Source organism: Mustelus asterias, chromosome 10, assembly GCF_964213995.1.
Source record: "Mustelus asterias chromosome 10, sMusAst1.hap1.1, whole genome shotgun sequence".
Taxonomy (NCBI): Eukaryota; Metazoa; Chordata; class Chondrichthyes; order Carcharhiniformes; family Triakidae; genus Mustelus; species Mustelus asterias.
The window spans coordinates 126,433,160-126,445,789 of record NC_135810.1 but is presented as its reverse complement, the minus strand read 5'-3'; the positions used below and the strand labels follow the sequence as shown (position 1 = coordinate 126,445,789).

Sequence of the window (12,630 nt, the reverse complement as noted above, 5' to 3'; positions counted from 1 at the left end):
CTATCCAATAACCGCTTAAATGTTCCTAAAGTGTCTGACTCCACTATCACTGCAGGCAGTCCATTCCACACCCCAACCACTCTCTGCGTAAAGAACCTACCTCTGATATCCTTCCTGTATCTCCCACCGTGAACCCTATAGTTATGCCCCCTTGTAATAGCTCCATCCACCTCGTTCTAGATTCTCCCACAAGAGGAAACATCCTCTCCACATCCACCCTGTCAATCCCCCTCAAGGCCAATATTAGTTTAGTAACCTTCTTTGAACTGCTTCTATTGTCCTTAAATAAGGTACAATGCTCTGTATAACTGAAGCAAACGTCCCGATATATTCAATTCCCCTCGCAATGAATTTTTATATTCTAATAGCTTTCCCAATTACTTTCTGTATACTAGCCTTTTGTGATTTATGCACTAGGACACTCAGATCCCTCTGCATCTCAGAGCTGATAGACAGGGAGATCTGAGTGTACAGGTACAAAGGTCACTGAAAGTGGCAACACTGGTGGAGAAGGTAGTCAAGAAGGCATACGGCATGCTTGCCTTCATCGGCCGGGGCATTGAACTTAAAAATTAGAACATAGAACATAGAACATTACAGCGCAGAACAGGCCCTTCGGCCCACGATGTTGCACCGACCAGTTAAAAAAAAACTGTGACCCTCCAACCTAAACCAATTTCTTTTCGTCCATGAACCTATCTACGGATCTCTTAAACGCCCCCAAACTAGGCGCATTTACTACTGATGCTGGCAGGGCATTCCAATCCCTCACCACCCTCTGGGTAAAGAACCTACCCCTGACATCGGTTCTATAACTACCCCCCCTCAATTTAAAGCCATGCCCCCTCGTGCTGGATTTCTCCATCAGAGGAAAAAGGCTATCACTATCCACCCTATCTAAACCTCTAATCATCTTATATGTTTCAATAAGATCCCCTCTTAGCCGCCGCCTTTCCAGCGAAAACAATCCCAAATCCCTCAGCCTCTCCTCATAGGATCTCCCCTCCATACCAGGCAACATCCTGGTAAACCTCCTCTGCACCCTCTCCAAAGCCTCCACATCCTTCCTGTAATGTGGGGACCAGAACTGCACACAGTACTCCAAGTGCGGCCGCACCAGAGTTGTGTACAGTTGCAACATAACGCTACGACTCCTAAATTCAATCCCCCTACCAATAAACGCCAAGACACCATATGCCTTCTTAACAACCTTATCTACTTGATTCCCAACTTTCAGGGATCTATGCACACATACACCTAGATCCCTCTGCTCCTCCACACTATTCAAAGTCCTCCCGTTAGCCCTATACTCAACACATCTGTTATTCCTACCAAAGTGAATTACCTCACACTTCTCCGCATTAAACTCCATCCGCCACCTCTCGGCCCAACTTTGCAACCTGTCTAAGTCTTCCTGCAGACTACGACACCCTTCCTCACTGTCTACCACACCACCGACTTTGGTGTCATCAGCAAATTTGCTAATCCACCCAACTATACCCTCATCCAGATCATTAATAAATATTACAAACAGCAGTGGCCCCAAAACAGATCCCTGAGGTACACCACTTGTAACCGCACTCCATGATGAATATTTACTATCAACCACCACCCTCTGTTTCCTATCCGCTAGCCAATTCCTGATCCAATTTCCTAGATCACCCCCAATCCCATACATCTGCATTTTCTGCAGAAGCCTACCATGGTGAACCTTATCAAACGCCTTACTAAAATCCATATATACCACGTCCACTGCCTTGCCCCCATCCACCTCCTTGGTCACTTTCTCAAAAAACTCAATAAGGTTAGTAAGGCACGACCTACCTGCCACAAAACCATGCTGACTATCACCTATCAATTCATTACTCTCCAAATAACTATAAATCCTATCCCTTATAATTTTTTCCAACATCTTGCCGACAACAGAAGTGAGACTCACCGGTCTATAATTCCCGGGGAAGTCTCTGTTCCCCTTCTTAAACAATGGGACAACATTCGCTAACCTCCAATCTTCTGGTACTATACCAGAGGCCAACGACGACCTGAAGATCAGAGCCAGAGGCGCTGCAATCACTTCTCTTGCCTCCCAGAGAATCCTTGGATAAATCCCATCCGGACCAGGGGATTTATCTATTTTCAGACCCTCCAGAATATCCTGCACAATTGGCAAGTCATGTTGCAGCTTTATAGAACCTTAGTTGGGCCGCACTTGGAATACAGTGTTTAATTCTGGTCACCACACTACCAAAAGGATGTGCAGGCTTTGGAGAGGGTACAGAAAAGATTTACCAGGATGTTAGCTATGAGGAGAGGTTGGAGAAACTTGGTTTGTTCTCACTGGAGCTACGGAGGTTGAGGGGCGACCTGATACAAGATTATGAGGGGCATGGACAGAGTAGATAGTCAGAAGCTTTTTCCCAGGGTGGAAGAGTCAATTACTAGGGGGTATAGGTTCCGGTTTCCTCCCACAGTCCAAAGATGTGCAGGTTAGGTTGATTGGCCATGCTGAATTGCCCCTTAGTGCCAGGGGCATTAGCAGGGTAAATATGTGGGGGTTACAAGGATAGGGCCTGGGTGAGATTGTGGTCAGTGCAGACCTGATGGGCCGAATAGCCTCCCTCTGCACAGTAGGAATTCTATGAACAGAATATTTTTAAAAAGCAGAGGACGAATGTTAAATATACATAGAATGTTGATTACTGACTGATTATCTGAGGTGCCTATCTGAGATGGCCAGTCCAAATGAAACTGCATCACCTCATACTTCACCGCATTGAACTTTATCTGCCACCTATCTGCCCACTCCACCAACTTGTCAATCCCTCGACACCTCCATTCCCCACCAGGATGGCCTCAGAGCTGTTTGCTTCTTCCTCGAACAGAGGTGTGAACAATCTCCATCCACCACCACTCTCCTCCGTCTGCCTGAACTGATTCTCTCAGTCAACAATTTCTCCCTTAACTCTTCTCACTTTCTCCAAATAAAAGATGTGGCTGTGGGCACCCACGTGGGTCCCAGTTATGCCTGGCTCTTTCTGGGTTATGTGGAGCATTCCCTGTTCCAGTCTTACTCCAGCCCCCTCCACAACACTTTACATCAATGACAGTATTGGTGCCTCTTCATGTTCTCGTCTAGACCTGGAAACATTTATCAATTTTGCTTGCAATTTCCACCCCTCTATCACCTTCACATGGTCCATCTCTTCCCTTCCTTTCCTTGACCTCTCTGTCTCCATTTCTGGTGACAAACTGTCCATTAGTATCCATTACAAGTCACCAACTCCCACAGCTACCCCTCAGCAACAGTTTTTCACAGCCCATGTCCTATAAGAACTCCATTCCATTCTCTCAGGAGGGTCATTGAGAGGTCACCCCACCAGCTTCCAAAGGATCATCCTCCACCATTTCCACCAATTCCAGCATGATGCCACTACTCAACACCCCTTCCAGGTGAAGCAGCGCTCCACATGCACCTCCTTCAACCTGGTCTCTTGCATTCGCTGCTCCCAATGTGGTCTACTCTACATCGGAGAGACCAAACGCAGACTGGGTGACCGCTTCACTGAACACCTTCGGTCCAAAGAACAATACAGCACAGGAACAGGCCCTTCGGCCCTCCAAGCCCGCGCCGCTCCCCGGTCCAGGATTGAATCCTGAATCCAGGATCCCCGCCCAATTTTCCAGCCTGTCTACATACTAATATCCTATCCACCGAGCTGTCCCTCACAGCTATGATGCTTTGTTCATCACAACCTATTAACTCACCCCTAACCCCCCATTCCAGACCATGTGATCTCCAGGGAGAGGCGAAAACCCAGAGTGAAAACCCCAGGGCCAATATGGGGGAAAAAAAAATCTGGGAAATTCCTCTCCGACCCCCTGAGGCGATCGAAACGAGTCCAGGAGATCACACTGGCCCTGATCGGAAAATGCTTCCCAACCCTATTCATTTCCACTTCCACGAACACCATATGAATTCCCTGCCCCCGAGACAGGTTCCCAACTATCCGCAGTCTCGCTCTGTACTGGCACCAGCAAGATGATCATAGAATGAAGCCTTGAAACGAGAAACAAAGAACAATTAGCCCGCGCCGCTCCCTGGTCCAAATTAGACCACTCTTTTGTATCCCTCCATTCCCACTCCGTTCATATAGCTGTCTAGATAAGTCTTAAACGTTCCCAGTGTGTCCGCCTCCACCACCTTGCCCGGCAACCCATTCCAGGCCCCCACGACCCTCTGTGTAAAATATGTCCTTCTGATATCTGTGTTAAACCTCCCCCCCTTCACCTTGAACCTATGACCCCTCGTGAACGTCACCACCGACCCGGGGAAAAGCTTCCCACCGTTCACCCTATCTATGCCTTTCATAATTTTATACACCTCTATTAAGTCTCCCCTCATCCTCCGTCTTTCCAGGGAGAACAACCCCAGTTTCCCCAATCTCTCCTCATAACCAAGCCCCTCCATACCAGGCAACATCCTGGTAAACCTCCTCTGTACTCTCTCCAAAGCCTCCACGTCCTTCTGGTAGTGTGGCGACCAGAACTGGACGCAGTATTCCAAATGCGGCCGAACCAACGTTCTATACATCTGCAACATCAGACCCCAACTTTTATACTCTATGCCCCGTCCTATAAAGGCAAGCATGCCATATGCCTTCTTCACCACCTTCTCCACCTGTGACCGTCCGTCCGCAAGCAGGACCCAGACCTTCCTGTCGCTTGCCACTTCAACACCCCACCCTGCTGTCCTGTCCACATGTCCGTCCTTGGCCTTTTGCAATGTTCCAGCGAACCCCAATGCAAACTGGAGGAACAGCACCTCATCTTCCGATTGGGCAATTTACAGCCTTCTGGACTGAACATTGAGTTCAACAACTTCAGAGCATCAACTCTCTCCTCCAGCTTCACCCCATTTCCATTTATTTCTTGTTTAAATTTAGTTCATAACTTTGTTTCATTTATTTATTTATTTTCATTTCCTCCATTGCTTCATTTTTCAATCCCCCTGTTTCTCTTATCTCGCTTTCCAACCTCTTTGGAGCTTGTCTCTGTCCTTTTCAAGTTCTACACTATCCCCTTCACAGTTTACAATATTTCCAAGTTTTGTATAATCCACAAACTCTGAAACTGTCCCCTGCACACTCAGACCCAGAGCATTAATATATCTCAGAAAAAGCAAGCATCCCAATCCCGAACCCTGGGGATCTCCACTACAAACCGGGGAATCCCACAGAATTCTTACAGTGCAGAGGAGGCCATTCAGCCCATCATGCCTGCACCAACTCTCTGAAGAGTATTTTATCCAGACCCACCCCCATCGCAGTAACCCCGTGCGTTTACCACGACCAATCCACCGAACCTCCTCATTTTTGGACAGTGGGAGGAAAACGGAGCATCCAGAGGAAACCCATGCAGACATGGGGAGAACGTGCAAACTCCACACAGTCACCCAAGGCTGGAATTGAACCCTGGTTCCTGGCGCTGTGAGGCAGCAGTGCTAACCACTGTGCCACCGTGCCGTCCAACCTTCCTCCAGTCCAAAAAATATCCATTGACTATTACTCCCTACTCCCTGTTATTCAGCCAATTCTGTACCCACGTTGCTGCTGTCCCATTATTCCCTGAGCTGTAACTTTTCTCACAAGTTTGCTGTGTGGCACTGTATCGAATGCCTTTTGGAAATCCATGTACACCACATCAACAGCATTACCCTCTTTGACCCTCTCTGTTACCTCCTCAAAGAATTCCAACAAGTTAAACACTATTTCTTCTTTAGAAATTCATGCAGGATCCTCCATGCGATTACAAATTCTATCCCAAATACTCCTCCTTTTAGCAGCTTTATACAATCTATTTGCCTATTGATGCCAGTAGCTGGCAGTTTCTTTTCCCCCCCTCTTGTCCCTTGTTCCCTCACACCTGGGTCTGAACCTGTGACCCCAGGCACTGACCGCATCTGATGATTTGTTGCAGGAATATTGAGGCGATATGTGACAAAGCTGGTGATCGAGACGCCATCAATGCTACAAAACACCTTGAAACGTTCGTACTCTCAGGCCCAGATCAAACAGGGAGACTCAGTAAGGGCTGAGCGTCTATCTCTCCTCACAGCTCTGCACTCAATCCTACTGCACCGACAGCACTACGGGAACTGGGTGCAGGCACACTCCTATCACTGGTAAGTCACTCATTGAGACCTCATAGAGTCAGAGAGGTTTACAGCACGGAAACAGGCACTTCGGCCCAACGTGTCCATGCCGCCCTTATGTTTTTTAAGCTAATCCCAATTGCCCGCATTTGGCCCATATCCCTCTATACCCATCGTACCCATGTAACTATCCAAATGCTTTTTAAAAGATAAAATTGAACCCGCCTCTACTACTACCTCTGGCAGCTTGTTCCAGACACTCACCACCCTCTGTGTGAAAAAATTGCCCCTCTGGACACTTTTGTATCTCTCCCCTCTCACCTTAAACCTATGCCCTCTAGTTTTAGACTCCCCTACCTTTGGGAAAAGATATTGACTATCTACCTTATCTATGCCCCTCACTATTTTATAGACCTCTATGAGGTCACCCCTCAGCCTCCTACGCTCCAGAGAAAAAAGTCTCAGTCTATTCAGCCTCTCTTTATAACTCAATCCATCAAGTCCCGGTAGCATCCTAGTAAATTTGTTCTGCACTCTTTCTAGTTTAATGATATCCTTTCTATAATAGGGTGACCAGAACTGTACACAGTATTCAAAGTGTGGCCTTACCAATGTCTTGTACAACTTCAACAAGACGTCCCAACTCCTGAATTCAATGTTCTGACCGATGAAACCAAGCATGCTGAATGCCTTCTTCACCACTCTGTCCACCTATGACTCCACTTTCAAGGAGCTATGAACATGTACCTCTAGATCTCTTTGTTCTGTAACTCTCCCCAACGCCCTACCATTAACTGAGTAAGTCCTGCCATGGTTCAATCTACCAAAATGCATTACCTCGCATTTGTCTAAATTAAACTCCATCTGCCATTCGTCAGCCCACTGGCCCAATTGATCAAGATCCCGCTGCAATTGGAGATAACCTTCCTCACTGTCCACTATGCCACCAATCTTGGTGTCATCTGCAAACTTACTAACCATGCCTCCTATATTCTCATCCAAATCATTAATATAAATGACGAATAACAGTGGGCCCAGCATTGATCCCTGAGGCACACCGCTGGTCACAGGCCTCCAGTTTGAAAAACAATTCTCTACAACCACCCTCTGGCTTCTGTCAAGAAACCAATTTTGTATCCATTTAGATACCTCACCCTGGATCCCGTGAGATTTAACTTTATGCAACAACCTACCATGCGGTACCTTGCCAAAGGCCTTGCTAAAGTCCATGTAGACAACATCAACTGCACTGCCCTCATCTACCTTCTTGGTTACCCCTTCAAAAAACTCAATTAAATTTGAGAGACATGATTTTCCACTCACAAAGCCATGCTGACTGTCCCTAATCAGTCCTTGCATCTCTAAATGCCTGTAGATCCTGTCTCTCAAAATACCTTCCAACAATTTACCCACCACAGATGTGAGGCTCACTGGCCTGTAATTCCCAGGCTTTTCCCTGCTGCCCTTTTTAAACAAAGGCACAACATTTGCCACTCTCCAATCTTCAGGCACCTCACCCGTGACTATCGATGATTCAAATATCTCGGGTAAGGGACCCGCAATTTCCTCTCTAACCTCCCACAACGTCCTTGGATACACTTCATCAAGTCCCGCAGATTTATCTACCTTGACGCTTTAAGACTTCCAGCACCTCCTTCTCTGTAATATGTACACTCCTCAAGACATCAATATTTAATTCCCCAAGTTCCCTAACATCCATGCTTTTCTCAACAGTAAATACTGATGAGAAATATTCATTTAGGATCTGACCCATCTCTTGTGGATCCGCACATAGATTACCTTGTTGATCCTTAAGAGGCCCTACTCTCTCCCTAGTTACTCTTTTGCCCTTTATGTATTTGTAGAAGCTCTTTGGATTCTCCTTTGCCTTATCTGCCAAAACAATTTCGTGTCCCCTTTTTTCTCTCCTGATTTCTCTTTTAACTCTACTCCTACACGCCCTATACTCTTCAAGGGATTCACTTGATCCCAGCTGCCTATGCACGTCATGTGCCTCTTTCTTCTTCTTGACCAGGGCCTCAATATCCCGAGTCATCCAGGGTTCCCGACTTCTGCCAGCCTTGCCCTTCACTCTAAGAGGAATGTGTTTACCCTGAACCCTGGTTAACACACTTTTGAAAGCGTGCCACTTACCAGACGTCCCTTTTCCTTCCCACAGACTCCCCCAATTAACTTTTGAAAGTTCCTGCCTGATATCATCAAAATTGGCCTTGCCCCAATTTAGAATATTAACTTTGGGACAGAGCTAACATTCTCCACAGCTATTTCAAACCTAATAGAATTATGGTCACTGGTCCCAAAGTGATCCCTCACTAACACTTCTCCTCACTAACACCTCAGATCATTCACAATCTGTTGGCTCCAACTCAAATCTCAATCACAAACAGACCCACTCCTTCAATCCCCATTCCTCACCTGGTGTAGAGGGAACCACAAAGTCTGATGTAAGTGATACCGGAAGGCAACCAATCAAAGGGCATGAGGAAGTGTGCAGCTCAGCTACTGTCCTGATGGGCTGAATGGCCACACTGTAAGTGTCTGTAATTCTATGCTTTCCACCACAGGACACAGGCTGATTTATTTGCTGCTCTCGACATTCAGGTGAAACTACAAACAACCTGGGATGACTCGGAATCCCTGCTCGAATTTCTAATAGGTAAGAATGAACAACAAATAACTAATGTACTTCATGTAACAGTGTTAATGAAGAGGCTTTAGCGATTGGTGCAATGCATCTTAGATGACACACACTGCTGCTAATCTTCATCAGTGGTGGAGGGAGTGAATGTTTATTGAGTGGAAGAGGTGTCTGGAGAACCACAAAGTCTGATATAAGTGATCGGGGTGTCGACTAAATGGATTATGAACAAGACTGTGGTCAAATCTGTAGGTGGTGAACCCTCGTTAGCTCAAAAAGACATTGGAATCTGGATCCAATCCTAATGTCAATTGAAATAAAACATCCCAATGTGCTTCCAGGAGTAATCATCAAACCAAATATGAAACTGGGTCTCAAAAAGAGATACGGGATTAGAATGTGTGACCAAAACTCGGTCATAGAAATCATAGAAATCATAGAAACCCTACAGTGCAGAAAGAGGCCATTCGGCCCATCGAGTCTGCACCGACCACAATCCCACCCAGGCCCTACCCCCATATCCCTACATATTTTACCCGCTAATCCCTCTAATCTACACATCCCAGGACACTAAGGGGCAATTTTAGCATGGCCAATCAACCTAACCTGCACATCTTGGTCAATGAGAGGTTTAAAGGAGCATCCAGAAGCTGTAGCGAGAGAGAGAGAGAGCTGGAGAGGTTTGGAAAGGGAATCCCAGACTTTGCTGCCGAGGCTGCTGGAGACACAGCTGCCAATGGTGCAGCGATAGACATTGGGCTGTTTGAGAGAATGGTTTTACATTTATATTGAAAATTTCATAATCGGCACAGTGGTTAGCACTGCTGCCCCAGCGCCAGCAACCCCGGTTTAATTCCCGGCCTGGGTCACTGTCTGTGTAGAGTCTGCACGTTCTCCCCATGTCTGCGTGGGTTTTCTCCAGGTGTTCCAGTTTCCTCCCACAGTCCAAAGATGTGTAGTATAGGTGGATTGGCCATGCTAAATATGCGGGGTTACGGGGATAGGGCAGGGGGGGTGGGTGGGAAGAAGCTCTTTCACGGGGTCGGTGCAGACTCGATGGGCTGAATAGCCTCCTTCTGCACTTTAGGGATTCTACGGTTCTGTGGTTCCACCTCAGGGTCTCTCAATGTGCTTTTGCAAAGTGTAGTCACTATTGTGGTGTGACCTATTCCTGTTTTTAATTCTTGTGGTTATGAAATCTGATGATGAATTCACAATCAGCAGATATAGCGAATGGTTAGTTAATGTGGAAGGAGCAAAGAAGTTGGTATGATTCTCCTTAAAGCTGAGAAGATTAGAAGGTTTAATAGAGATGTTCTCATATAAATGTATATTGTTGTGTTCAAAATTAATCAGTGGGTTTAATAAAATAAGTAAGGAGAGCTATTTCCCAGAGAAAGGGTCAGTAGCACCCCCCCCACGCCCCCCTCCACCCAGAGCCTGTTCACCATCTACAAGGCACAAGTTAGGAGTGTGATGGAATACTCCCCACTTGCCTGGATGGTGCGGCTCCAACAACACTCAAGAAGGTTGACCCCATCCAGGACAAAGCAGTCCCGCCTGATTGCTACCCCTTACACAAACATCCACTCCCTCCACCACCGACGCTCAGTAGCAGCAGTGTGTACTATCTACAAGATGCACTGCAGCAACTCAACAAGGCTCCTTAGGCAGCACCTTCCAAACCCACGGCCACTTCTATCTAGAAGGACAAGGGCAGCAGATACCTGGGAACACCATCTCTTGGAGGTCCCCCTCCGAGCCACTCACCAGACTTGGAAATATATTGCTGTTCCTTCATTATCGCTGGGTCAAAATCCTGTAACTCCTTTCTATAATAGGGTGACCAGAATTGCACACAGTATTCCAAGTGTGGCCTTACCAATGTCTTGTACAACTCCAACAAGATGTTCCAACTCCTGTATTCAATGTTCTGACCAATGAAACCAAGCATGCCGAATGCCTTCTTCACCACTCTGTCCACCTGTGACTCCACTTTCAAGGAGCTATGAACATGTACCCCTAGATCTCTTTGTTCTGTAACTCTCCCCAATGCCGTACCAGGAAACTGGATTTAGTCGTAACTTTCAGCAGGGAATTAGATAAAAACATGTGAACATTATGAGAAAGGATGAGAGGAGTGGGAGTAATTGGACAGCTCATTCAGCGAGCTAGCATAGGCATGATGGGCCAAATGGCTTCCTTCTTTTGCATGTCCTTCTATTAAATAGAGACCTGCATTTATATAGCACCTTTCATGACTTCAGGATGTTGCAAAGTGCTATACAATCAATGACACATTTGTGAAGTGTAGTCACTATTGTAATGTAGGAAATGCAACATCTAATCTGCACACCATAAAAACATCAGACCAGCCAGATAGTTTGTGCAGTGACATTGGGATAAAAATTGTCCCAGGAGAACAGAGGAACCTGGCCCTGCTCTACTCTGCTTTGTGTGCACAAGTCTCTGAGTTGATGTAATCTCACTGAGCTGAGATGTAATTTCTTCCGCTTGCTTCCCAGGGGCAGCTGTGTATCGCGGTCACATTGTGGATAGAGGGGATGAGCTAGTCCTGAACAGCATTATCAACCACTGTCTGAGGAGCACTCAACCTTTCACCAGCAAAGGAATTCGCAGTCTCATCACATCGTTCATCAGCTCCAGAGGTAACCTGTCCTCCAAACATTCATCCCATTCCCTCCAAATCTCCACGGGCAGAATCCCCACATTCAATGTTCACTTTGGGAAGATAGAGGTGGGACTTTGCAAAATGATTGATGGAATCAGAGGGCATTCAGAATAGTGTGAGACAGGAGTCACATGTAGGTCCAGTCTGACTCAGGAGGGTAAGTGTCCTTAGATAAAAGCAAAATGGAATCTGAAACAAAAACAGAAAATGCTGGAAAATCTCAGCAAGTCTGACAGCCTCTGTGGGGAGAAAAAGAGCCAACGTTTCGAGTCTAGATGACCCTTTGTCAGGGCTGAGAGCAAAGAGAATCAGCAGAGATTGATGCAATTGAGGTGGGGGGTTGGGGGGGCGTGGAATGGGACAAAGAAAATGTAAAAGTGGATACAGAAGGCTGAGCTGTGCTAAAAGTGACGATCAGAATGCAAAAATGGCAGAACAGAGGTACAGGTTGTTAAAGGACTGCCTGAGGGACGTGACAGTTGCCCTGAAGGAGGGGGGGGCGGGGGGGGGGGGGGGGTTGCGGGAAGGAGAGCTGGAATGGAGAAGTGGAAAAATTCTATCACCCTTCTTTCTCACTTCCATTTTTCCACTTCTCCATTCCAGCTCTCCTTCTCCTCCTCCTCCCCCCCCCCCCCCCCCACCCGCCACCACCCCCCAACCATCCCGCCCCATACCTCTGTTCTGCCATTCTCACATTCTGATCACTTAATGGTCACTTTGAGCACCAACTCAGCCTTCTGTATCCTCATTTACATTCCGTTTGTCCCATTCTAATGGCCCCCCCTCACCTCAATAGCATCAATCTCTGCTGATTCTCTTTGCTCTCAGCCCTGACAAAGGGTCATCTAGACTCGAAACATCAGCTCTATTCTCTCCCCACACATGCTGCCAGACTTGCTGAGATTTTCCAGCATGTTCTGTTTTTTTTCCCACATCAGGATTAATACAATCAGGATGGGAGGAGTGCACCGTTTGACTAACCCACAGGTCACACTCTTTAAAAATTTCATTCACTCACCAAAATGGCCAACTGTTTACCTTTGTTACTGTTACCCAGAATAAAAGAAACTTTAACCAGGCCTCTTTCCGTACTCACGGCCATGGGCCAAGTGCTGGTCAGTGGGATTC

The 12,630-nt window shown here is 46.7% G+C and overlaps 1 protein-coding gene across 1 annotated transcript in view; it reads left to right on the top strand.

The window, feature by feature from the left end:
* dnhd1 (dynein heavy chain domain 1) overlaps positions 1-12,630 on the top strand; it is a 261,227-nt gene that overhangs the window by 240,078 nt on the left and 8,519 nt on the right. Inside the window, exons 38-40 of the mRNA XM_078221475.1 lie at positions 5,977-6,083; positions 8,774-8,828; positions 11,336-11,479. Of these exons, the coding sequence (XP_078077601.1) occupies positions 5,977-6,083; positions 8,774-8,828; positions 11,336-11,479 (306 nt within the window). The remainder of the gene's footprint in view (positions 1-5,976; positions 6,084-8,773; positions 8,829-11,335; positions 11,480-12,630) is intronic.